Source organism: Panthera tigris, chromosome D4 (assembly GCF_018350195.1).
Source record: "Panthera tigris isolate Pti1 chromosome D4, P.tigris_Pti1_mat1.1, whole genome shotgun sequence".
Classification (NCBI taxonomy): Eukaryota; Metazoa; Chordata; class Mammalia; order Carnivora; family Felidae; genus Panthera; species Panthera tigris.
The window spans coordinates 28,295,367-28,321,313 of record NC_056672.1 but is presented as its reverse complement, the minus strand read 5'-3'; the positions used below and the strand labels follow the sequence as shown (position 1 = coordinate 28,321,313).

Sequence of the window (25,947 nt, the reverse complement as noted above, 5' to 3'; positions counted from 1 at the left end):
GTGGCACATTTTGGGGTGGCCTCCCTGGGGCTCAGAGTTTCTTCCTCTGAAACTCCCCTGAAAGTTTATATAATAAATAGCTGAGCAGGTGACTGTGGAGAGAGAAGTCCAGTTTGGATTGAGCAGTAAGAAATCTACAAAGAATAAGAAAAGCATAGATCACTATGAGGATGAATGAATGGGTGAACGAGGGTGTGGGGTACAGGCTTCTAGTATGGAATGAATCGGTCACAGGAATCAAGGGCACAGCATAGGGAATATAGTCAACAGTATTTTAATAGCAATGTAGGGTGGGGGTAGCTACATTTGTGGTGAGCACAGCATAATGTATACAGTTGGCAAGTTACTATGTTGTACACCTGAAACTACGGTAACATCGTGTGTCATTTATGCTCAAAACATTTGGAAAAAAGAAGGCAAGAGGATGAATAAATAGAAGAGAACGCATTTCCCCACACCTCATGAAATGAGTCCCACAATCCTGGAAATAGATCTGCTCAAATAAATGTGTTTCATTTATTTGGTGGAAAATAGTAATTCCTTTTTTAAAGTAGATTTAAGTTAGATATTATTATGCGCCTCATTTGGGTTAGATAAAAAGCAACATTTTCCACTGATGATTGCACGAGCTCCCCCTGCTGGGCAGTCCGGTATCTAGAACATGATGACTTTGGAGACCCCCAGAGGCTAAGCTTTTACTTTCTGACTGGAGTGTTTTCAAAGCATGCATAGTGGTATTGAACCCTCCTTGTTCCATTATCATAGACAGATTTAGGATTGCCTTTTCTAATTCACCATCTCTGAAACTTGGGAATAAGATCTTTAATGCTGAAGAGAACCTGGAATTCTGATGTATCATCCGATTTTCTATGATTCCTCAACAGGCATGTTGTGTGGCACAATTTTATGAACAAATGATGTCACAAAGCACAGTGACAGAAGAGCCAGGTATCCAAGTCCATATGGTTCTGACCATTTAGGTGGGAGCCCTTTATATGCTTTGTTACCACATGAAATAAAGGAGCAGGGGTGCCTGGGTGGCTCAGTCCTTAAGCATCTGACTTCAGCTCAGGTCATGACCTCACGGTTGATGAGCCTGAGTCACATATCAGGTGAGTTCGAGCCCCTTTCAAGTTAGCCTCCTGTCTCTCTCTCTCTCTCTCTCTCTCTCTCTCTCTCTCTCATTCTCTGTCCATCTCTGCCCTTCATTCACTTGGGCCCTCTCTCAGTCTCTCAAAAAGAAAAAAAAAACAATGTGGTTTATAGACAAGGTGAGGTTGAAACCTGTACTTTTCAAAGTCTGGAGTGTTAATTGATAGTGTTAATGTTCATACATCTCCATTTTTCTTGTGGTCCTTTCAGGCTTTGAGAGCAGCACACGTTTCAAAATAGCTGATTTCAGAGTGTTCTGATTTGGCTCTGGCAGCTAGAAAGCTTGGTTCTGTCACTCAGCCAAGAAAGCCCAGATTTTTGGTCCACATTTTTAGGTGGTTCCTTCCTCTGCAACTTTCTTGGAAGATTCACGGATTCAAAGTTGAGCTGATAGTTTTATCTCCTTAATCCAGTCTCTTTGTTCTGACAATGAGTCAGTTCAGTCAAATTCATTTCAGGAAGAGGCAATGCAGGTATCTTCCTAGAGGGAGGCCTCTGCTTCAAACAATCAGGTAATAAATAAGAAGAAATTCTATGGCAGTACAAGAAAGATAATGTTTATTAATAAAAGGATCCAGTTATAAACCAGTTTCTGAGTTCCAAGGATAGCCAGTTGAAAGAATCTCTAGATGCTGGGCTTAAAGCATCTTTAGGCAGATAAGGTAGGTAGGCAGTGGCAGGCTGACAGACTTTCTGAGAGGCTCATAGAGGAACAGGCATGAAGATTGTCTACATATGAGCTATTGTGGTGATTTCTCAGAAGGTTACATCAAGTTGTTGATATTCAATTTGCAGGGCTTCAGGAAAAGGGGAGTTTTGGGTATCCAGTGATTCCAAGTCAAAAGGATAGAAAAAAAGTGGAAAACATTAGTTTGGAGATTGTGGCCAGGCTTCAGAGGAAACTAGAAGAAATTAGGATCTCGTCCAGTTCATAGTGAACTCTATTAGACTGTAAAATCCACAATGATGTGTAATTGAAACATAATGTTTCTTTCTTTTTTTTTTAACGTTTATTTATTTTTGAGACAGAGAGAGACAGAGCATGAGCAGGGGAGGGTCAGAGAGAGAGGGAGACACAGAATCTGAAACAGGCTCCAGGCTCTGAGCTGTCAGCACAGAGCCCGACGCGGGGCTCGAACTCGCGGACCATGAGATCATGACCTGAGCCGAAGTCGGCCGCTTAACCGACTGAGCCACCCAGGCGCCCCCATAATGTTTCTTTCTATAATCACCCTCATTTTTACCAAGGACAGCCAAATTAAGACCAATTTGTTTGCAAAGTGTAATAGTTGCTTTTTTTTTTAAGTTGGCCTGATGATGAAACTGCTGTAAATCATAGCTTATGAGAAAAAGTTTCTTAAGATTCCTTACTAATTAACAGTCCCAAACATCTGTTTTCTTCATCCTGTTAATTCATCATGAATTTGTTGTCTCTTTGTCACAATGTATAAAAACTGACTGCTTTGCTTAAAGACTCAGATATAAGTATCAGGATGTTTTTCCAATGGGCTTTATTGGCTCCATAAAGTCTGCCTGAGTTCCTTCAAGCAGTCTGGTCATATCTGTGTCTGTGCAAGTCCCCGCTTGAATATGACATTTCTGTCAAAGTGTTGGTGATGTAACCAGTGTTTCCAAATACGTCCTGTTAACAAGGTAAGCAGATTCTTATTCAACTTATGCAAATTAAAATATTGTTGTGAAAATATGAAAACACTCACTGAAAGTTTTTGAATTCTGGACAGATCAGGTAAGGAGAAAAATATAAGTGTCTCAGTCTGTTCACAAAGGCATGTTTTATCAAATGGCTGTAAGTCATAGCTTAAAATAGTTTTTTAATACTGTAAAAAACATTTAAAAATCAGCAATGTTTCAAAAAATTTGTAAAAATGAGAATCATCCTCCATTCATTCAGTGCCATGTTATTAATTCTTATTCTGCTTGAATCCAGATCTTCCATTCGTTCTGGAAATTCTTACCCAGTTTAGCTTTATGATCTTAAGGTTATCAGAAGCCTATACAAAAGAGTTCTTTCCATCAGCCTCATGCAGGTGAAACACATTTGCAGAAGCTTGTTGTAAAAGCATCTGAGTAAAAGTCTAACTGTCTATAAATGATAAAAGACTTAAAAATGTCCAAAGTTAGGGGCGCCTGGGTGGCTCAGTCAGTTAAGTGTCTGACTTCAGCTCAGGCCATGAACTCATGGTTCGTGAGTTGGAGCTCCGAGCTGGGCTCTGTGCTGACACGTCAGAACCCGGAGCCTGCTTCAAATTCTGTGTCTCCCTCTCTCTCTGTCCCTCCCCAACTTGTGCTCTGTTTCTCTCTGTCTCTCAAAAATGAATGAAAACATTAAAACTCATTCTTAAATAAAATCTTAAATAAAATCAATTTTGCCATGGCTTGCAAGAAACCAGGAGAGTTTTTCTTCTGGCTGATAGCAGTGTAGCTGGTGAGCAGCACCTCATAAGGTCCTTCCCAGCGAGGTGACGGCACACGTTTTCTTCTAAAGATCTTGAGGTCCACCTGGTCTTCTGGTGGCAACATGACGAATGGAGGTGTTAAATTCCTTACTACCTGCTGTGGCAGTGGCACATCTAGTCAGAGAGCATCTGCTCTCTGAGCATGCAGACAGTGACCAAACAGAATAGCACAGGGCTTGGGGCAAATCTATCAAATCCGTCTATACAACCACAGAGGGCAGGTGGGCCTAGGAAGCCTTCCTGGGGTGTGCTGATTTCTTCCAGAGATTTCCCGGGGTTTACAAATCATTCACTGGGAAAGCATGTGGTCAGGAATGTTGTGGATGCCTGGGCAAATCCAACTGTCTTTTTGGTCCTTCATTATCTTTGTGTCCAATTTGGTGGGTGGTAAGTGTAAGCCACAGGGTCAAAAGAAAGGGTGCTCTAGGAAGTCCATTTGGCCCACTGTATAATCCATCTGATAGTTGTTTGACACCTTTTTGTATCTGACTGTCTTTTGTAGACTGTGGGGCATTTGCCGGGTAATGAATATTGTCAGTCAGGGATAAAGGCAGGGTTCACAACTGGGTGGAGAAAGAACAAGGGGGCCTGTTTGGGGTGCATACTTACAGCTCTGCCAACCCTATCATTTTCTAAAGATGCAACATCAGCTGTCTTAGTATGTGCTGGACAGTGAAAAATGATGGTTTTAGAAGGAGGGTGAATAGTTGTAATATGTCAGCAATTATAAGCCTTTTAGCAACGGAAATAAGATGACGGAGGGTTAGTTAAAAGCGCTTGTTTGTAATGGGTCTGTCATGTTGTAGAGAGGTGCTATGATTTATGAACTTGTAAGACAGCAGGCACCACGTGGGGACACACAGGTGAATAGGGGAGCTTAATGTCAGAGTGCTGGCTTTGTCCATCAGGCGGCAGCTGTGGCCACTGCAGGAAAGCATGGGGACATACCTGATGCCACAGCATCTGATGGGCATGAGAAATGTGCTCCTGGCTGTATCTGATTGGCAAAAGGCTGTCCCAGAAAGCATGCAGCAACACCATGCCTTTCATTCAGTATAAATGAAAGGGCTTGTCAAAGTTAAGTAAGCTAAGAGGTGGGGTGTGGACAGAGCCAGTTTTAAGGCTTCAAAGGAGGTTAATGCCTCTAAAGTCCATTGATATCTGAGAGAAGAGTATACAAAGGTTTATCAAAGATTGCAAACTAGGGACCCTTTGGAGGCAGTAGCCAGCTGCCCCTTAAGATTTATGTAACTGTGTATTCATTTTGGGGAGAGGGATGGACATAATTGATTCAAGAATATTTGGAGTGAAATTTTGAATGCCCTGAGGCATGTCCTAAACAGGTCACGTCATCCTAAATAGAAAACCGTTGTTTACATCTCTTGGAGTCTAGATGTAGAGCTGTATAAGCTGTCTGCCTTGTTCAGCTAATGCCCCTAAGAGAATGAGGGAGTCCATAAAAGCTCCCAGCTTGCTTTGTTTATAGAATAAAGGGTACCAGCAGGGAGTCTTGGGTAGAAGTTACAGTGTCTAGCTGGACTTTAAGGACTTGGGAAAATATTGCATACACCAAATATCCTTGGGGTATGCAAGGCCAGGTGAATGGTCTCCTTTTAACTGTGAAGGCACAAGAAACCAGGAGTCAGGGTGCAGAGGAATTGAAAAGGAAGCTGTTCACAGGTCATTTCTGTAAACCAGGTTGCATCAGCAGGAATGATGAAAATTATCAGCTGGATTGCAGGGCACAGGATGCCGAGAAATTATGAAAGAGATTATGGCTTCTAAATCCTGTGCAAACTGATGGATTTGGTTTCCCTCTGAGTCACATTTGCCTTCTTTCTTTATGGGCAAGATTGGGGAGATACAGGGTCGGGTGGTAAAGACAAGGATGCTGTGGTTCAAGAGAGACTCTGTTACAAGGGTATCACTTGCTCCGAGTCTCTAGAGGGAGGGTGCTGGGCCACGAGGGTGAGGGTGGGTCCCTCTCCCAAGAAATGCACCCAGGCTCCCACTTCCTAACAACTCAACTTCAACTGTGTGTGTAGCCCAAAGACTGACTCGGGCATCTTTTAAACATCCATCCTCTTCAGAGGAATTTATCTCAGGATGAACTTCCAGTAAAGACAGCAGGACACTTGGAGCTTGACCTGAAGGTGAGGAAACAAAAGTGACTTTTCTTATTGCAATTTACATTGGCATTAAATGTAGATAACAAATCTTTACCAAGAAGGTTTGCCAGTTAACACCTGGGAAGCAGCAGGGCCTGGGAGTGTGAACAGGGCCTGAAGAATCTGGGCTGGGCTGGGACATGGGCAGTAAGACAGGTCGCCCCGAGACTCTGAGAGCCTGAACAGAGTCAGGAGACAGGTAGAGATCAATCCTCTGAGCAGATGGGAGAGACAGTCACACCAATGCGACTCAAGAAATCTAGTTCCTGAGCCTCTGTTTAAAATTTTCTGGAAGGTCCTGGTGTTGACTGAGTACTGGCTGACCCATCATTTAAAGGGAGAATTGTCCCTCTGGAGAAAAATGAATTTTTTCAGGGTTACAGGGATTAGGGGAAATTGTTTCTTAGACTTTCCTTTTTCTTAAGTGCAGGACAATTTCTCCCCCAATGTCCTGTATTATTTGCAATATCTGCAGTTGTCTGGAGGCAAACGGGGACACGTCAGAGTGGGCTGGAGTCATTCTCCATCATGCTTTCACCTTTCCAAAGATTCAAGTTGTAAGGCAAGACTTGTTTTCTGTTCCTTTCTTTTATTCCTGTTGGCTTTCTTGAGAGCTATTTTCAAAGATGCAGGTAGCTGTCTCCATTATTTTGTTTGGTGTTTGCCGCCTCCCACCAACCACACTATCGTGGACTTGTCAGGTGTTTTTTTTTTTTAACTATATTTTAAATGTTTATTCGTTTATTTTTGAGAGAGAGAGAGAGAGTGCGAGCAGGGAAGAGGGAGACAAGTAAAGAATCTGATGCAGGCTCCAAGCTCAGAGCTGTCAGCATAGAGCCCAATGGGGGATCCGAATGCACAAAAGGTGAGATCATGACATTAGCCAAAGTTAGATGCTTAACCGATTGGGCCATCCAGGTGCCCCTGTTTTTTAATATCAGGGGGGAAATTTCCCACAGAAGCAGAAATTACAAGAATTTTATGTTCTGGGGCTACTGGATTGAATACAGTGTGCTTTTTAAAGTTTGTATAAAATGCTTAACAAATGCACTTCTTCCTGAGTGTATATTTCATCCGTAGACCAATTCACTTTGGGGAAACAGGCCTCTTCCGTTGCTCCTATTAACCCTTGAACAATTGAGCCTTCTCCTGGTCATTCCCAGGAGGGCCAGAGAGACGCTGTGGCCCTCTGTGTCCCCTGTGAGGGGGGCTGTTTGGCCTGCCTGGTAACAGCCATATACTCATGGGCTGGAAGGACTCCCTTTAGCAGCCAGTGAAGGTGTCTGTGAGTTGGGTTGTAAAAAGGTATTAATTTTTAAAATTTCTCTGTAATTTCGGTAGGATCTTCTGAGAGTAGAGGTAAAGGGACTTCATAATTGAGAAGGTCTGTCACTGTCCAGGGGACATGAATTCTTTGTGACAGGGGTCCAGGAAACCCTCCTCGAGGACATTGCTCAGGAATGCCTGGAACTGGCAGAGCTTGATCACGAAGCCCTCGAGACTCTGAGCAATTGTATAGACCGCAGCATGAGATTTACCGCCCTTCCTGGCCACTCCTGCTAGATGTACTTCTCAACACTCAGCACTTACAGGAACAAACTGTATTTCCCAGGCCAGGAGGCCAGGCTGAAGTACTCTCTATAAATCTTGTAAAGAAACAATAGTTAAAATAAGGAGCTGGGCGTTCAGGATTTTTCTGGGAGAGTTGGAGTTTTTGTATTTAAGGGAACTGGCTGAAGAGCTGGGGCTCGGTTTTGAAGGGAAAGTTTCTAGACCAGGAGCCCAGAGATCCAAAAGATCTCCTGGAGGGTCAGGGACAGAGGCGTGGGGATGAAGGAGATATAAGAAGGGGGATTGATGTCAGATTTGGTTTTTGATTCTTATTCTGATTTTTGTTCTTTTATTAAGAGACTCCCTAAGGCTAGCCTTATACTGGTTTGTGTTTTCTTTTCTTTTTCTTTAATTTTCTTTTTTCTTTTTTAAAATTTACATCCAAATAGCATATAGTGCAACAATGATTTCAGGAGTAGATTCCTTAGTGCCCCTTACCCATTTAGCCCATCTCCCCTACCACAACCCCTCCAGTAACCCTCAGTTTGTCTCCATATTTATGAGTCTCTTCTGTTTTCTCCCCCTCCCTGTTTTTATATTATTTTTGTTTCCCTTCCCTTATGTTCATCTTTTTGTCTCTTAAAGTCCTCATATGAGTGAAGTCATATGATTTTTGTCTTTCTCTGACTAATTTCACTTAGCATAATACCTTCCAGTTCCATCCACATAGTTGCAAATGGCAAATTTTCATTCTTTTTGATTACCAAGTAATACTCCATTGTATATATATATACCACCTCTTTATCCATTCATCCATGGATGGACATTTGGGCTCTTTCCATACTTTGGCTATTGTCAATAGCACTGCTATAAACATGGGGGTGCATGTGTCCCTTTGAAACAGCACACGTGTATCCCGTGGATAAATGCTTACTAGCGCAATTGCTGGGTCATAGCATAGTTCTATTTTTAGTTTTTTGAGGAACCTCCATACTGTTTTCCAGAGTGGCTGCACCAGCTTGCATTCCCATGTGTTTTCTTTTCATTTTGATCCTCCCCTAAATACCAAGAAGGCAGCTGCTAGGAAGGAGAACTCTCTAAGAAATGTTCTAAATATAGAACATTTTCTAATTTGAAAGATCTGCTGTCTGCTAATGGCCAGTGAGATCACCATTAATATATTTATTTTAATCGTGACTCAATCCAAGAAGCCTCTTTATGAAAGGACTCAGCGACAACTTTCCAGGATTAGAATAAGTCTCTACCATGGATGTAAGGATGTTTCTGGAGAGGGTATGGATGAAGAGGTCCCCATGATCCAAAGTTTACTCCTGAAAGAGTCTAAGAAAACAAAGACCTTTGTGCAACATCCTAATAACAAGTGTGCCAGGATGCCCACAAGGAGCTCCAGGCTCTTATGACCTGGCCTTGGTCCCCAGGGAGACTCTGCTGCTGTACTGTATTTGAGCCTGTCACCAGGGATGCCCAGGGATCCAAGCAAGGGCTGAGACCCCACCTCATGATGGGGAGAGGAAAAGCCACTGAGCAGAGGGGCGTGTGGGATGGAAGACAAGGCTGGGTCCATTTGGAACATGCAGTCTGCCATAGTCAGTCTCTGAACATCCCCTAGAAAGGACTCTTTGTAAAAGTCATCTTGCTTCACCATGACAGGCTCGCTCAGACTGCTGTCCACACCATCCTGGGAGTTCAGCCCAAGACTCTGAGAACATGTGCAGGTGCCGATGGGACAGAAAGTGGGTAGATCCGACTGATGTGTGAACAATTCAGCAGATATTAGAAGCTTCTGTAATTTACAAGCCATTCATATTTATTTAAAAATTGGAAAATCACAAATCATCTTTCATAAAACTATTTTGAGGAGCACTTGGGTGGCCCAGTCTGTTGAGAAATAGACTCTTGATTTTGGCTCGGGTCATGGTTTCAAGTTCCTGAGATTGAGTCTCATGTCAGGCTGTACACTGACAGTGTGGGGCCTGCTTGGGATTGTCTCTCTCCCTCTTTCTCTGAGTTTTCCACTGCTTGTCCTTTTTGTTTTTCAAAATAAATTAAAAAAACTTAAAAATCCTATTTCTAAGAGAAGCTTATAGACATGAAATAAATAAAGCAGAAAACAAATTTTGACTCCTCCCTAAGTCTTGCATGTATCATAAAGTAATTACCAGTGTTTCCTACATTCCATAGACCTTTATAATTTCTATCAAAAAAAATTGCAAGGGAAGCAAATGATTCAGAAATTAGAAAGTGGAATTTGGACAAGTGTGTGTGTACTTACAACACTTGGTTCTTTTAATTAATTTTTTTTTTCAATGTTTATTCATTTTTGAGACAGAGAGAGACAGACCATGAACAGGGGAGGGGCAGAGAGAGAGGAAGACACAGAATCTGAAACAGGCTGCAGGCTCTGAGCTGTCAACACAGAGCCCGACGCGGGGCTCGAACTCACGGGCCGTGAGATCATGACCTGAGCCAAAGTCGGACGCTCAACCGACCAAGCCACCCAGGCACCCCCACTTGGTTCTTTTAGGAGCAAAGGACTCAGAAGAGTGAAGAAATCTCCATTCCAGCAGCGCATATATTTCAATCATTATCACTAAAGCTTACTTAGAGATCACACACTATTCAAGTCCTTCTTTTTTGTTCCAACATTTTATGGTGGAAGAAAACATTAATGGTAGCTAGGCCACGTTTGTGGGTTTCTCTAAAGAAATTAAAATCCTAAACTGTCAGCTCACAGAGCCCAACGAGGGGCTCAATCCCTGGAACCATGAGATCATGACCTCAGTTGAAATCAAGAGTTGGACACTCTCCATCGGAGCCACCCAGGCACCCTGCAGTTGTTTTACTTTTAAAAAGTAAAATTTCATACATTTTTAAAAGAAACTTGAAAATTCAAAAGTTACCAGACTAGTCACTCATACAAAAGTATTTACAGCAATAATGAGTGAAGTGGTAATATTCACAGTGTAAAATGTCGCACAATCAAATCACAACTTGGTTTTTAAATGATTCAAGTGTTTCACCCCACACAGCAGGGTGTGGTAGGCTTGAAATAAAATCCATTTTCTGGATAATTTGTTGCCAGTCAAGGTCTTCTTTACACCATCATCTCACACGATAGGAAAGCTGGCCATGGTGGCGATTCCACAGTGGTTGTCCCGGTCCTTGGCCATGAGTATGTAGCCGTGTTTGCCCCAATTTGCACCCCAGCTGAAAAAAATGTTTTTTTTCATTTATTACAGAGGAAGAAACACATTTCTCTTTATGGACAATAGCACCTGATACTCAGCAGTGCCTGAGGCCAGGACAGATTCAGGAAGAATCAAGAGAGGCCATCCTTGCTCATGGTTGAGTTCTAACCCAGCAGAGAAATCTATCCCCAAACCTTTCACAAAACTGCAATATGAGAAATAGGAAAAGGAAAGTCTTGGGTCAGATGTGTTTTAGATGCAGTACTACTCAAACTATAGCAGGACCCTTGCAAGTTTGAAACAGTAGCTTAATGTCATCAAATGACTATGTCTCTGTTCCCGCTAAGTGGGGCAAACACTTCTGGGGTCTCAGAAGTGGGCTCAAGGGTTTGATGATCTATATCCAAACACTGATTGCAAAAACGATTTCCTTTTCAATTCCAAAGATAAATATTTTTGGCTTTTTATACCTGTTCTTGACAATCCAGTATTTTTTGTTATCTGATTCTTCTCCTTCAAAGCCATAGCCAACCACCAGAACACCATGATTCAGGCGTTTATTGCTGCACTTTGGATCATAATAAATGCCTGGAAAAGTAAATTTCAATTCCAAGATGGGACATCAAAGCAACATGATAACATCTAACAATAACCGAGTCACCGCAGTAAAGGAGGCATCTCAGAATTCAGGTGGAATATAAATCCAATAAGACTTAGAAATCAGTTCTTTTTGTTTAGCAAGGCTGGGGATTTAGGCTCTCATGCACATCATCACACACACATCATCACAATCTCTTTTGTAAAGAACAGTCAAGAGGCATAGAAGAACACTCGTTGAAACTTTGTCATTCTATTCTACCATGTCAGCATTGGGAAGCAGCAGAAAAACACAAAATCACTTGAGCCAAGGGCTTCTTTCCAGCGTCCATTTCACTAGTAAAACTCTTTGGAAATCTTCCAGGTCTAACAGGTGGGAAGAACTAAAGTAAGTGAAACTATACCAATCAAATTATGTAGCCATTTAAATATATTTATGAAGTGGTTGAAAGAGGGGAATTTGGGTGAAGTCATGTCAACATGCTGAACAACAGGCACAAAATCACATGTGCTGAAGGAATAACTACGTGAAGTCCATACCCTCCTGATCTGTACACAACAAAGAGTCTATCTTGCCTTATATGATGGTGGTTCCCCATTTGTCCTGCCTACTTTTCTATGTAGACACATGCTGACCTTTTTTATAGAACTGGAAGGAATTCAGGCTTGCATCTACAGCAGCAGAGACAGGCCCCACAGTTGCCACTGTGGTCATTAGGCCATCCTCCTTGTTTACGACACTCCAGAAGGCAGTCACGTTGGCAACAGAATTCTCAGGCTTGTATTTGCAGGATTCGTTCTTTCAAAGGTAAAGGGGGAGAGACTTGATCACTACCATCCACCTCCAGGGGAACAGGAGTGCAAAATTGTTTGCAACTGAATGATTTCTAAGTCAAGTTTGTTATAAGGCATCTCAGGACATAAAATGGGATTGATTGTTTTGAAGTTGAAAAATTAGCAGTGTCTATCCAATGAGACACTCTTTAGGTCTACTCATTCATAAAGTTTTCACTCTGGAGACCTGTACTGTATATAAGATGGTGTTCGTGACACCATGTAACATAGTTGTAGGAACAGCTATATGGTAATGAGGTGATCAGAGAGCTGTGCTAGGCTAATACATTTTAATGGCAGTTCTGACCCTTTGCAGGTATAGAGTCAACAATCAAATACAAGAATTCTAAGTACAGGATCTGTTTCTACTGAAATGCTCAACTTTGATAAAAGATAAGGAACTCCACTTACCCGTGCATGATATGGATAGGATTCCTCTGAGTCCAGTCCCCCATTGTCCTTAACATACTGGAAGGCTTTATCCATTAGGCCACCATGGCAGCCCTTATTGCCATGAGTCCAAGAGCAGTCCACCAGGTTCTGCTCACTCAGTGAAACAAGTTTGCCAGTTTTCCGGAACATCTGTCCTTCAAGGGCACCAGTTGCACTAAAAGCCCAACAAGAATGACAGTCACCCTGAAAACAAAATGCAAACACTCTGAGCCTACAAAATAAATTGCAAGGCTTTGACAACAGCCCATAAATCTTAAAACTCTTCTAAAACATAACAAACTGCATATTGTGCCTCAATTTCCAAAGCAACAACACTGATTCCTTTTGGCTTTACTCTTGAGAGGGATCTGCTGAGTACTGTCCCACCTGATTCTTCACGGGAGTTACATAGCCTTTCTCTCTCCAGTCTACAGATGAAGGGATCTCAGCAAAGAGAGGTGCTTGGAACACTTTCCCCTTTTTGTGTTTCTGGATTTTAAGGTCATTCAACACCTGCTTGAATTCTTCACTGGTCTTCAAGGAAAAGGAAACAGAATGTTGACAAGCATGAGATGTTTTGAAAAAGTACTTAGAGGAAGCATGAAATGTTCAGCAATCCGTGTCACACTCACCATGTCACCAAAACCATTCATTGCCATTGTGAAGCTGTGTTTCCCTTGGCTGTGTTCCCGATTGTGCTGTTCAATCATTTGCATATTCCTCTCCCACACTGCTCTCTTCTGTCCTTCTTCATCCTGGAGACAAACATATAACTTACCATCTTTGTTCTATTTAAAATCTACTGCCCTGGGATGTGCAGGTTCCTCAGTCAGTTAAGCATCCAACTTGGGCTCAGGACATGATCTCGTGGTCTGGGGTTTGAGCCCAGTGTCAGGCTCTGTGCTGACAGCTCAGAGCCTGGAGCCTGTTTAGGTTTCTGTGTCTTCCTCTATCTCTGTTCCTCCTCAGCTCAATTTCTGTCTTTCTCTTTCTCTCAAAAATAAATAAATGTGAAAAAAATAAAATAAAACAACCTAATGACCTACACCTAGTGGATGTGCTCACAGAGAGGAGGATATCCCACACAACCAGGGATGGCCTGAGACTTCTGGGAACTGTTCTCCAGCAACCACACAGCAGGACATATGCCCATGTTGTGCACAGTCCCAGTGCCCTGCTTACTGCCTAGGTAAGAATAACCTCAAGAAGCTACTCCCTGCTATGAACTCCCACCAGCATGGAATGTTCTCTGCAAGAGTCCCTTGGAAAGTTTAAATGTTACCAACCATGCTATATAGTTTCCCGTGTGTTGCCTTCCACTGGGACCATTGTTCATCTAAGCTCTGATTGACTTGTGGAGCAGCTGACGCTATTCCCAGGCAAAGGGTAGCCAGGAAGAAGGCAGGATGCATGTTTGAAAACCTAGGAAAGAAAAAAATGAGTGTTTGATTAGATCAAACCACCTAAAAAGCCATTCTTCCTTCTGAGATGTTAGAGCCACTGAAGTAGAGCAAAAAGATTGAATTTATCCTCCTGAGTGTTTACAAGGGCTGTGGAGGAAGGCTGAGGATGTGGGACGTGCAATGCTCCCACTCCCTGCCCTGTGACCTGCCTACTGGTTCCAAAGCATGTAAATGGCAGTGCAGGGAGTGAGGAGCCCTGAGTCCTGGTGTGGTGGTGGGGGTGGGGTGGGGAGGGGGGGCAAGCTGCCATGTCTGGAGGGGTCAGGTCCTGGAAAAGTGCCTCCTGGGAGCCCCAAACCCCCAAGGCAGCTGTCCCCAGTGTTTTCAGAGGTGGCCCACCCTTCATGCCAGTTCTGGGGATCTCACCAGTGGTAGGTGCAGTTGTGCAGCTCAGTCACACCTTCAGGTCAGGGGATGTCCAGGAGGCCTGGCAATGGTTGGGAGGCTGCCCATTTAAGGTCTAAGATTGGCCCTACCAGCCCTGCCCCCACCACCTGCGTGCCCTGCAATTGGCTGATCCATCCTGTGGGCGGGGCCTCTGTGCCCTGGAGCTCTGGGCATGTGATGCCTGGGTCCCTAATTATCCCAGGGGAATTTGTGCCTGCTTTAGTGGCCCCAGGGGGAGGTGAGCTGGGGAACCAGGGACAGCCCTGTGGAGGGATCCGGCGCCTCCCTGGGGACCCACATCAAATAATTACCATGAATTTATGCATTGGCGGATGGTTCATGAAAATAACTTACAGGGAACCCCAACTGGCTTTTAAGGACCCTGCCTGTCCTTTAGTCCTAGGATTTTTGGTTAAAATCTCCTGGAGGGATGAGAACAGGATAATCTAGTCTAGTGGTTCCTGTTTATTCCGATCGAAGGTGCAGCAGGTGGAGGGTGCAGAGCCCACATGGGGAGGTGTTATAAGTGTGTCAGGATGGGATGCCCCTGGGTTATGGAAGAGTCTGGAGAGGGCAGGCAGTTCCCCAAGCAGGGTATGCGCTGGGCAAGGCTCAAGTCCCTTCAGGGAAAGGGGCAGAAGGGAGGGGTGTATGGAGAAGGCATGGCATTTTTTAATGCTCCTGTCCTGCCTCCCCCAGGTAGAGATTCTTATTCCCTCTCAAGCCTTTCTCAAAACTGACAGAAAAGAGTTATTTCCAGAATAATATGGTTTAATAAAAGGAGGACAGGCAGAATGTAGAAACACCCTTTCCCTGCCTACTGTCTGTCTTATGGATTAGTATGTTTCTCAGTATCCAACATGTTTTTCTTCAGATTTAATTTTAAACGTTTCAGAAAGACATTTTTTTTTTTTAGAAAGACATTTAATTCAAGCAAAAAGGTATTTATTAACCTCAGTTTCCTCAGTGAAGACATAGGGCAATAATTTGATTTTCCTTAGAGGATTCTTGTGAAGATTAAATGAGATAATACATGTGAGGCACGAGCATAGAGTAGGGCTAATTTAATACTACTTCCTTGTGAGGTCACAGAAAGTCCTTCCAAAGGTCATGCTTCATTCAGAAAGTATTTATTTGAGAATTTGATACATAGGCAATCCCTATTGACTTCTTTTCTTCCTGTGAACCAGGTCACCAGTTTAGTGAAATGAATCATAAATTATAGTGGTTAAGTAAACCTATACATTAAAAAGCCAAGCTACATCTGGTTAACATTCTTGAATTATACTCCCAAACTGATAAATGAGGCATACATATCCTAACTATACCCACGGAACCTAAAATACAATCTATTGTCTCTCATTTGACCCATTATGCTAGAGATGATATCACATTTTAAATTACAGATAGCTTTTTTTCTTTCCTATTAGAATTTAGGCAGTCATCTGAGTGTGCTAAGGTGGCTCAAGTTTTTCTACAAGCTGTTCAGATTACAACGAGATGATATTTCATACTCCTCAGGATGGGTAATATTGACAAGGGTGCAATAGCAAATGTGGGTGACGGTGTGGAACTGTTGAAACTCTCATACATTACTAGTGGGAATGTAGATGGTAAACCACTCTGGACGGTGGCTCACCACTTGCTTATAACAGTAACTATACACGTGACCATTAACTCAGCAATTGTAGTGTTAGGATCTACCCAAGTGAGAATATTCACATCAGCTTTACTCACAATAAGTTCTAACTGGAAACCAGAGGAGAATGAATAAACACACTGTAGTACATTCTTACTCAACATTTAAAAAAGAACAGTATATGATTCTTTTTTTAAAAATTTTTTTAAATGTTTATTTTTGAGACAGAGAGAGACAGAGCATGAATGGGGGAGGGTCAGAGACAGGGAGACACAGAATCTGAAGCAGGCTCCAGGCTCCGAGCTGTTAGCACAGAGTCGGATGTGGGGCTCGAACTCACCGACTGTGAGATCATGACCTGAGCCAAAGTCGGATGCTTAACCAACCGAGTCACCCAGGTGCCCTGAACAGTATATGATTCTTAAAAACAGTATGTCAAGCAAAAGAAGGCACATGTTCAAAAGTACATATCTACGTGTATTATATGAAGTTCAAAAGGCAAAACTAATCTGTGGTGATAGATCTCATAACAGTAGTTACTTTCAGGGGAATTATTGACTGGAAAGGGGCAAAAGAGAACTCATTAAAATGTGGGAAATTCTTTTTCTTTAAGTTTCTTTTATTATTTATTTTGAGAGAGAGAGAAAGAGAGAACAAGGGAGGGGCAGAGAGAGGGAGAGAGAGAATCCACAGCAGACTTTGCACTTGTCAGATGTGGGGCTTGATGCATAAACTGTGAGATCATGACCTGAGCTGAAACCAAGAGTTGGATTTAGCCAACTAAGTAACCCAGGTGCCCCAGAATGTTGGGAAATTCTATACCCTGATCTGGGGGATAGTTCCATGGGTGCGTGTATTTGTCAAGACTTACTCAGCTATATACTTAAGATCTATTAATTTCATTTTATGTAAAATTCTACCTCAATAGAAACTTTGTTAGGATAAAATTTGAGATCAAAGCAAAAAGAAAAAAAAACCCACAAAGTTAAATTGTAAAACATGGATGTTTTGTCAGGATACTGAGCAAATTCCTGACTTTTCCCTGAAAAAAAAAATCTGTAGAAAGTAGCCAAATCTTTCTATTGACCTAGAGCTGTGCCCCAAGTAAGACTACTATCTGTGCTTGTTAATGTGGTGGAAATAAGCAGCGACAGTAAGACTCCCTCGGAAAAGCAGCTGTGAAAGGAAAGCCTGACCTCCAGCTTCTCTGGGTCACCAGTGCCTGCAGCCTGGGTTCACCTGAAGCCACAGGGCAGCTCTCAGTGGACAGAGTGGTCTGAACTCAGGATGAGATCCTGGGAAGCCTGTCCATCCATGAGGCCCTTATTCTCTTCTTCTGTGAATTATTCTGAAAATACTCAGCTGACACAGGACTTAAATAACATGTTGAATCTTTATTTTTTTTTTTCCTGACTCATTTCCTAACTCATTTGACAATTTCCATTGTCAAGTTAGCTAACATAAGGTGTATACAGGGTGCTCTTGGTTTCAGGAGTAGATTCCTGTGATTCATCACATAAAACACCCAGTGCTCATCCCAACAAGTGCCCTCCTCAGTGCCTATCATCCATTTTCCCTGCCCTCCCGCTCCCCACCCCGTACCACTGTCAGTTTGTTCTCTGTATTTAAAAGTCTCTTATGGTTTGCCTTGCTCTCTGTAACTGTTTTTTTCCTTTCCCTTCCCCCATGGTCTTCTGTTAAGTTTCTCAACTTCCGCATATGAGTGAAAATCTATGATATCTGTCTTTCTCTGACTGACTTATTTCACTTAGCATAATACCCTCCAGTTGTATCCACGTTGTTGCAAATGGCAAGATTTCATTTCTTTTCATTGCCGAGTAGTATTCCATTGTGTGTGTGTGTGTGTGTGTGTGTGTGTGTGTGTGTGTATATATATATATACACATACCACATCTTCTTTATCCATTCATTAGCTGATGGACATTTGGGGCATTTTTATTTTTATTTTTTTAATTTTTTTAACGTTTATTTATTTTTGAGACAGAGAGAGACACAGCATGAACGGGGGAGGGGCAGAGAGAGAGGGAAACACAGAATCCGAAGCAGGCTCCAGGCTCTGAGCCATCAGCCCAGAGCCGGACGTGGGGCTCGAACTCGCCGACCGCGAGATCGTGACCTGAGCCGAAGTCAGACGCTTAACCGACTGAGCCACCCAGGCGCCCCAGGGGGCATTTTTAATCTTTTAAAGCAGCAAGAGAACAATTAGTTACTGATTTCGCATTTATTTGTAAAACAATAAAAGTTTCCTCCAGATTCTTAGTCTGTGTTTCTAAAGTAGACAGTTAGAACATCTCCTAGGGAAGCAAAGACGTGTGCACCTGTTGGGAAGGAGCAGAAGAGGGGGAGATGTGGGAACTGACTTTGCTTCAGGAGAAAAGCTGGTTTTACTTCTGTATTTGACTTTTCTGTTTGTAAAGCCTGTTTCTCTATGTGAGGACCTCATTTCTACTGAAGTATATGCTCCTGTCATTTCATACAAAATAAAAACTGCACAATAGTGCTTGTGTTCAAGGATTTACAATATGTTTATGCTCTGGGGGAAATCTTTCTTTAAAAAAAATATTACTTCAGTCAACATTTATTCAGGGTAGTTTTCTGGTTCAGTACTCCAAATTATAGAGACTATGAGTCCTTTAAAAATTCACACTTTTATATTTTATATCACATTCATTATAGTTTCCAAATATTTTGCATCTTCCAGGTAGCACCATAATGATCCTTTAATAGAAGAAATACATCGCTTCAGGGAAATTTAACAGGAAGTAGAAGAGAAGGTCACAGTGTGCACTGTTGATGTCACTGTAACAGGCCAAGTGCCCCCAACCTTTATGCAATACAAGCAGGAAATATTTAATTCACATGGTATAAAGTCATAGCAAGTGGTTTCTGATTAATTGTCCGTGACTGTTGGACTACTTAGTCCTTCACAGTGTTATCCCTGGGCTCATTGTCTTTTTATCCCATTCTGAAGGAGTACCATCACCCTCATCATAATCTTTGTTTTCTGCCATTCTTTAATTGCTGGCCCTAAATGGCATTTCCAGGCTCATATCTCATCCCTGCCTCAATGCCATAAACAGTGCAGTCCATCAGCGCGCTACTCTGATGACGTGATGTTACTCTGAGGAGCTCTCCTGTGCCTCAGTGTATTTGCCAAGCTGTGTCTTCCCCCTGGAATGTTCTTCCTTTCCATTCCACCTCTTAAATGTCTGGTGGAATCCTGCTCTTCCCTCCAGTCCCCTATGAAAAGCCAGTAAATGGATTTTTTCTTTGTGTCTCCAGAGCTTTTGGACTTCAAAGCTTTCAGGGTGCCTGTTACAGTGTTTGTAAGTTTTTGGTAATCCTGGCTAGGCTGAGCTCCTCAAAGTCATGTTCATGTCTATTACACCATTGAACCCAGAATCTCAATGATTGGGTAAGCAGGTGCTTGATTAATAAGAAAGGTTGCATGTTGCACTAAAAATATGGGCAGCAGAACCAAATTATGACTTTCAGTTCCTTTAGATTTTGACTTTTTTTTTTATTTGCAAAGTACATCCATGCATAAAGTTGCTCTCATTTTGGTCACATTAAAAATGAATAAATGGAGCTGAAATATTCACATTTATGTTTATATATTTTTCTGTTTCTTTTTCCAACTTTAATCTGTGATAATTCACCCAAGGCAGGAGAATTTTCCTTCCACACTGTATATTAAGAAAGAATATCATGAATAAACTAATGTTCAAGCAAGTGTAGAAAATGTTTTAAATTATTTAATAGAAAAAAATGCTTATAACATGGTTAGTATTATTATCTGCATTCAGATGGCCAGATTATTACAAGTATATCAGCTACTTATTAAGATCATCAGTCTACTTGGTTTCACTTTATCAACAATAAGAACAAGTTACTTGCAACTTTTGCTTCAGACATTCTACAGTCCAGGAAACCAACATCATCACCATCATCATCATCATCACCTTTGTGGTAGTTGTCAACAGCTTGTGATATGTTAGGCATTGTTACATGGCTTAAATATATCACTCTATTTCCTTTCACAGTGACTTCTGCCTGAAAGAGTCTTTGAATCCTTGTTGCACGTCCCAATGATGAAAATTTGGAGTTGGCGAACTCTAAGTTAGTCCATATGCAAAGAGTAAGAAAAATGACATGATGTGAAACTAGGGTAGTTGACAGCTCAGGTATTTTAAGGTATCTTTGAAGAGCAAAAGACAGGTAATCCAAACCAATTATATTCTTTTTTTATTTTAAATAGAATTTTGGAGAAGATATTGGGATATTGACAGAGTTCATAGCAATGCTAAGAAATAGATGTCAGGACCAAAACACCTGGAATCCAGGGCAAATCTGGCATCTAAGCAGCAGGAACTAGTCAGCAATGTGGTCAGGGCTCAGTTGCTGTAATAAAAGAATTCACATTGTTTCCTCCATCCTTGCATCATTCTGCTTCCAGATTGAAAAACCTGGAAGACAATGTCTGTCAATATTTCATCCCGTGTCTAAGGGAGGGAAAGGCATCTTAATATAGCCCCCTCTCCCACAAGACTGCATGTGATGGGGAAGAAGAAACCACAAACGAGAGCACGCTGTTCCTACCAAGACAAGAGGAAATGGATGCTGGTGGCTAAGAAATAGCCTTTGTTCAACATGGCAGCCCCCATTTAGCTTCTCAAGATACAGATAAGCTTTTTCTTTTTATTAAATGTTTTCTTTTGAGATAATTGTAGTCACATGCAATTGTAAGAAATACTACAGAGAAAACCCATGTCCTTCTTAATTAAATGAAAACAAACACATACATGGATGGAATAGAATAGAAAGTCCAGAAATAAACTCACACATATACAGAGAATGTGAATAGATATTTTTCCAAAGAAGACACATGGATGGCCAAAAAGTACATGAAAAGATGCTCATCATTGTTAATCACCAGGAAATGCAAATAAAAATCACATTGAGATGTTACCTCACACCTGTTAGTGTTACTATTATCAAAAAGACAAGAAATAAAAAGCATAGTGAGGATGTAGAGAAACTTTGTAGAGAGAGTCCTTTGTATACACTTTGTGGGAATGTAAACTGGTGCAGCTCATGTGGAAAACAGTATGGAGGTTCCCCCAAATTAAATGTAGAACTACTATAATAATTCCCACTTCTGGGTATTTATTCATAGAAAGTGAAAATACTAACTGGAAATGATATATGTACTACATATCCATTGCAGTATTATTTAAAAGACTATTATATATAAAAGAGTCAAGATATAGAAACAACCTAAGTGTCAATCAATGAATGAATGCACAAAGAAGATGTGGCATATATATACAATCACATACTGCTCAGCCATAAAAAAGAATGGAATTTTGCCATTTGTGACAATATGGATGGACCTTGAGGGTCATGATCCTAAGTGCGATAAGTCAGACAAAGAAAGGTAAATACTATATAATCTCTGTCAAATGTGGAATCAAAACAAAAAGCAAAAAAACAAAAATCAAGCAAAACAAATAAACAAAAAAAACACAAAATAAGCTAATAGATACAGAAAGTAGATTAGTGGTTGGCAGACACAGGGACTGTGGAGTGGGAGAAATGGGAAGGGGGTCAAAAAGTAAAGGATATTACAAAAAGAAAAAAAGAAGCCTGAGGGGAAAAAAAAAGTATCTTACCTTCTGTTCCTTCTTTAATTCCAACATTAGCCTGGGGCAGAGGATTTATTGCCTCTAACCCTGCAGGTAAAACAATGCATAGAATCTAAAACACCTTCAATTATTGTGCATAGAAAGAGTCTCTCTTAACAATGCTTTCTTTTCTTCTTTCTGTTTCCTGATGGGCTGGCGTGCATAGAAGTTTCTCTGTAAAGGAAGTGTGTTTCTTGCTGGAGCTTAGTGCAGGGAACAAGGAGTAACAACTACATCCTACATTCTCACATTTTTCTGCCAAGTTTCCAAATATTCCAGCCTGGTTAGGTGTTGTCCATACCCCCAGGGACAATAGGTGACAGGTCAACCACCTTGTAACTGACATTTCCAGCTTCTCAGCTTACTTAGTAAGGAGAGACGTACCCTCACTGTATCCACCCTATCACAGCCCAGCCAATCCACATTGTATAGACTTTTATTTGTAAGACCCTATTTCCAAGTACCAGTTTCTCTATTAGACATCACTCTTCCAGTTTCAAATGACAGAAACCTAACTCAATAGGCTTGAAAATAGTATATTGCCTTTGCATGGGAAACAGGGTAGTTTCTCTTCAAGCACAGCTGGATTCCAAAGCTTAGTAGGTGTGGGACGAGCCTCCATGAATGATGTAATCACGCCCAGTGTGCGTTCCTTCCATCCATCCACTCTGACTCGTGGCTGTTGGCTTCACTCAGACTTCTTATAATCACTCTTGACCATTATAGACTTATCTATTTCTAAGGATGACATCCTCAGAAAAGAGAAGGGATTTTGTCGAATAGCATAGACAGTCTTGGAATTGTTCCACTGGCTCTAACGAGCCTGCAGCAGGTGCTCATTTTAAATACATATCTGTGACACACTGTATGTTAGTCAATTTGACAATAAATTATATTAAAAATAATTAAAATAAATATATCTCTGTGGCTTGTAGATGAAGGAAGAGATGTTGGGCTTGGTCCTGGAGATAGGTTTGGTCAGTGACACCTGAAACACTCTCAAGGAGGAGGGGGTGAGTAAGTCGGGGTGGGGGGGGGAAGAGTACAATTGCTGGGTCATAGGGTAATAGAATGTTTCCTTTTATAAGACTCTGTTTGGGTGTAGGGGACATGGGGGCAGGAAGACAAAAGGTATAAGTTTCCAATTATTAGATAAATAAGTTCTTGGCATGTAATGTCCAGTGTGGTGACTACGGTGAACAGTGCTGTATATTTGAAAGTTGCTGAGAGAGTAAAATTTAAAGATCTCATCATAGGGGTGCCTGGGTGGCTCAGTTGGTTAACCCTCTGACTCTTGATTTCGGCACAGGTTATGATCTCAAGTTTGTGAATTCGAGCCCTGCATGGGGCTCTGTGCAGGCAGCTTGAAGCCTGCTTGAGATTGTCTCCTCTCTCTCTGCCCTTCCCCAGCTCTCTCTCTGTCTCTCTCTAAATAAATGAACTTAAAAAAAAGTTCTCATCACAAGGAAAAATAATTATAACTTTGGGGGTGATGGATGTTAATTAAAGTTATTGTGGATCATTTTGCAATTTATACACATATCAAATCTTTGTTGTATACTTTAATACAATGTTATATCTCAGTTACATGTCAATAAAACTGAGAAAACTAGAAAATGCTAAACTATATTCTAGAGTGGCTGTACCACTTTACATTCCCACCAGCAATGACTAAGTGGTCCAGTTTCTCCCCGTTCTTACCAGCATTAGGTGTTGCTGCTATTTGTATTTTACCCAATCTAATAGGTGTGTAAAGATGATCATCCTGGCTTAAACTGGCATTTCTCCAATGGCTGATAGTAGTGAACACTGTCTCATGTGTTCATTGGCCATCTGCATATGTTCCTTGGTGAAGATAAGAAGTCTTCCTTCGTGCACATAGTGCACAAATGTCAGGACCTCATTCAGAGCCAAACAAAAGGGCTGCTGTTGTTGCCTGTGTTCTGTCCAGGGTCATCCACAGGCACCCGTGCCGAAAATGGCTCCTTGATCCTGTCTGCAGATGAGTACTGGGTGTTCAGCAGTGTCATCCGATAGAGGAGTGCAGCAGAGTGTCTACTTTCTCTTAACACAATCTTGGTCATGACTCTCATGGCTACTTTGACTAGCTTGTCAGACCAGTGTGGACTGTCGTTGTTCCTGCTGCAGGGAGGCTGTCTCTGTAACTCTGCAGTTCTGGGCTCTGGATTTGCCCTGTGCTGTGTATACTATGCCTTGTAGACAAATCCTGAGACCGAAAGTCCTCTAGGGCAAGGCTTCTCAATCTGATGTCCATTGATCTCTTGGGTTCATGGACAGACTTCAGGCGGTCTTTATTAGTCAGGGTTCTCCAGAGAAACAGAAGCAACAGGATGTATATATAGAGAAAGAGATTTATGATAAGGAATTGGTCCACATGCTCAGGAAGCTACAATTCCCAACATCTACAGCCAACAAGCCGGAAACACAAAGGATCCCAAGGTGTAGTTCAGTCCGACTGGGACGACCTGAGTACCAGGTGTTAGACCCAGAGAGCCAATGGTTCAAGTTCCAGTCCAAATGCTGGCAGGCTCCAGGCCTAAGAGAGCCAGCGTTTCACTTCAAGTCCAAGGTAGGAAAGACCAATGTCCCAGCTAGAAGTCAGGCAGCAGGAGGAGTTCCCCATTACTCAGGAGAAGGTCAATTGTTTCTTTTTTAAACCTGTTTAGGCCTTCAACTGATTGGAAGATGGTTGCCCACATTAGGGAGGACAGTCTGCATTACTTAGTATACCAATCCAATGTTATTCTCATTCCAAATCACTCTCACAAACACACTGAGAATGTTTGAACAGATGTTCAAGTATTCTCTGAACTACTTGAACTACTATTCTCTGAACTACTACAAGTTGACACATAAATTTAACTCTCACAATTCAAGTCCTTGTCCACTTGGCATACTCACACATCTTCTCAAACCATACTTCATCTCCAGATAAAGACAATGACAAGGTCATAATTCTGCCTAAAATGATCCAAATAAACTGTACAACCAAAAATGCACTAATGCCTTTCTCCACAGAGGAAATAAGTTTCCTTATTTACTCTTGTCCTTGATACCCCAAAACTAAAATACTATGATGTAAAATCAACAATAACTAAATACTATGATACAAAGTCAGCACATCTTATGTAATTAGATAAAGGAATAAGAGAGGGGGAAAAAGACAAAGATATTTTATGCACATACATACACATGTGCATTCATGACAAAATAGAAGGAAACGTTCATGATAATGACAACCCTCATTCTGGAAGTGGCCACATAGTACTACATATCTAGTATTTATAACTACTTTCTTCCACAGGCTCTGTCCCTTTCCCTGGTACTGGAGATGAACCATTCTACATTCCCTTGGCCCTCAGCAAACACCTCAGCTGGTTATGATACTTTACCTGGTGTAGTGACCCAAACCTTCATCCTTGAAGGGTCTTAGACCAAACTAGCCTGCTGGATTGGGTTGCTGTAATTTTCTATTGGCCTTAATCACAGGTCAACCTAAGGTATCTCCTGTATTCCAGACATAGTCTCCCTTACCTCCATTGTATAGTAGCAGTCCAATATCTCCTTGGTAGTGAGAATTATTTACCTCAGCCAGTACCATAGCTCCCTCTTTTACCTGTTGACTCAAAGGTGTGATGAACCTAAGTGGCTAAGCAACAGTCTTAACTTCCAGTTCAGTGGAATCATTGTGTATATTCTGGTGGAAGCATTTCTCCCTCTGGAACTAGGGCATCTAGAGCAGAGGAAAATAAGGTGGTAAGAACAGGAAGCATAAATTTTACTATTGGATCACTAAGGGTAATAGTGAGAGCTGCCACTCCCATATCCACTCTTTGATTCTTAGACCTTGGAGGTCTGGCTATTGGGGAAATAGCACCATATTGGATGCTGATTCAGACCACATGCAGCCTGCTAGAAAGCCTTGCAAGAGCCTCAGTCCTGCAAGATATTGCCATGCAGCTGGTGCTGTAACTGAGTCTTCAAAAGGCCATCGCACCATTCTATCAAGCCAGCCATTCTGGATGTTAGGAAACATGAGAAGACCAGGGAATTCCATGGGCATGGGACCATTGCTGCAGGTCACCGGCTGTCAAGTGAGGTCCTGGAATATGGTAATGCTGTGTGGGATACCATAATTGTATTGAATCCTTTCAGCAAAAGGATTGCATGCAGGGAAGGCAAATTTGTATCCAGACTGTCTGTTCGATGAAGAACAAAAGGCTGCCCCTTTCATGATGGAAGGGGTCCAATGTAATCAACCTGCCACCAGGTAGCTAGCTGATCATCCTGGAGAATGGTGTCATATCAGAGA

The 25,947-nt window shown here is 41.8% G+C and overlaps 1 protein-coding gene and 1 long non-coding RNA gene across 3 annotated transcripts; one reads left to right on the top strand and one right to left on the bottom strand.

Moving 5' to 3' along the window:
* The first annotated feature begins 951 nt into the window (after positions 1-951).
* Positions 952-20,753, top strand: LOC122233023. The gene is made up of 3 exons (XR_006210445.1): positions 952-1,112; positions 19,974-20,148; positions 20,387-20,753. It is a non-coding gene; the product is annotated as an uncharacterized LOC122233023 (long non-coding RNA).
* Positions 10,476-13,832, bottom strand: LOC102969290 (procathepsin L-like). 2 transcript variants are annotated; one of them, XM_042963967.1, is made up of 7 exons: positions 13,703-13,832; positions 13,053-13,168; positions 12,820-12,954; positions 12,400-12,624; positions 11,791-11,953; positions 11,028-11,145; positions 10,476-10,576 (listed from the first exon to the last, which is right to left on the bottom strand). In XM_042963967.1, the coding sequence occupies exons 1-7, from the start codon at positions 13,830-13,832 to the stop codon at positions 10,477-10,479; spliced, it is 987 nt and encodes a 328-aa protein (XP_042819901.1). In that variant the 3' UTR covers position 10,476. The 2 variants fall into 2 exon arrangements, with proteins under 2 accessions (XP_042819901.1, XP_042819900.1); XM_042963966.1 differs by having other exon boundaries at positions 12,808-12,954; positions 13,053-13,175; positions 13,707-13,832.
* Positions 20,754-25,947: the final 5,194 nt, after the last annotated feature.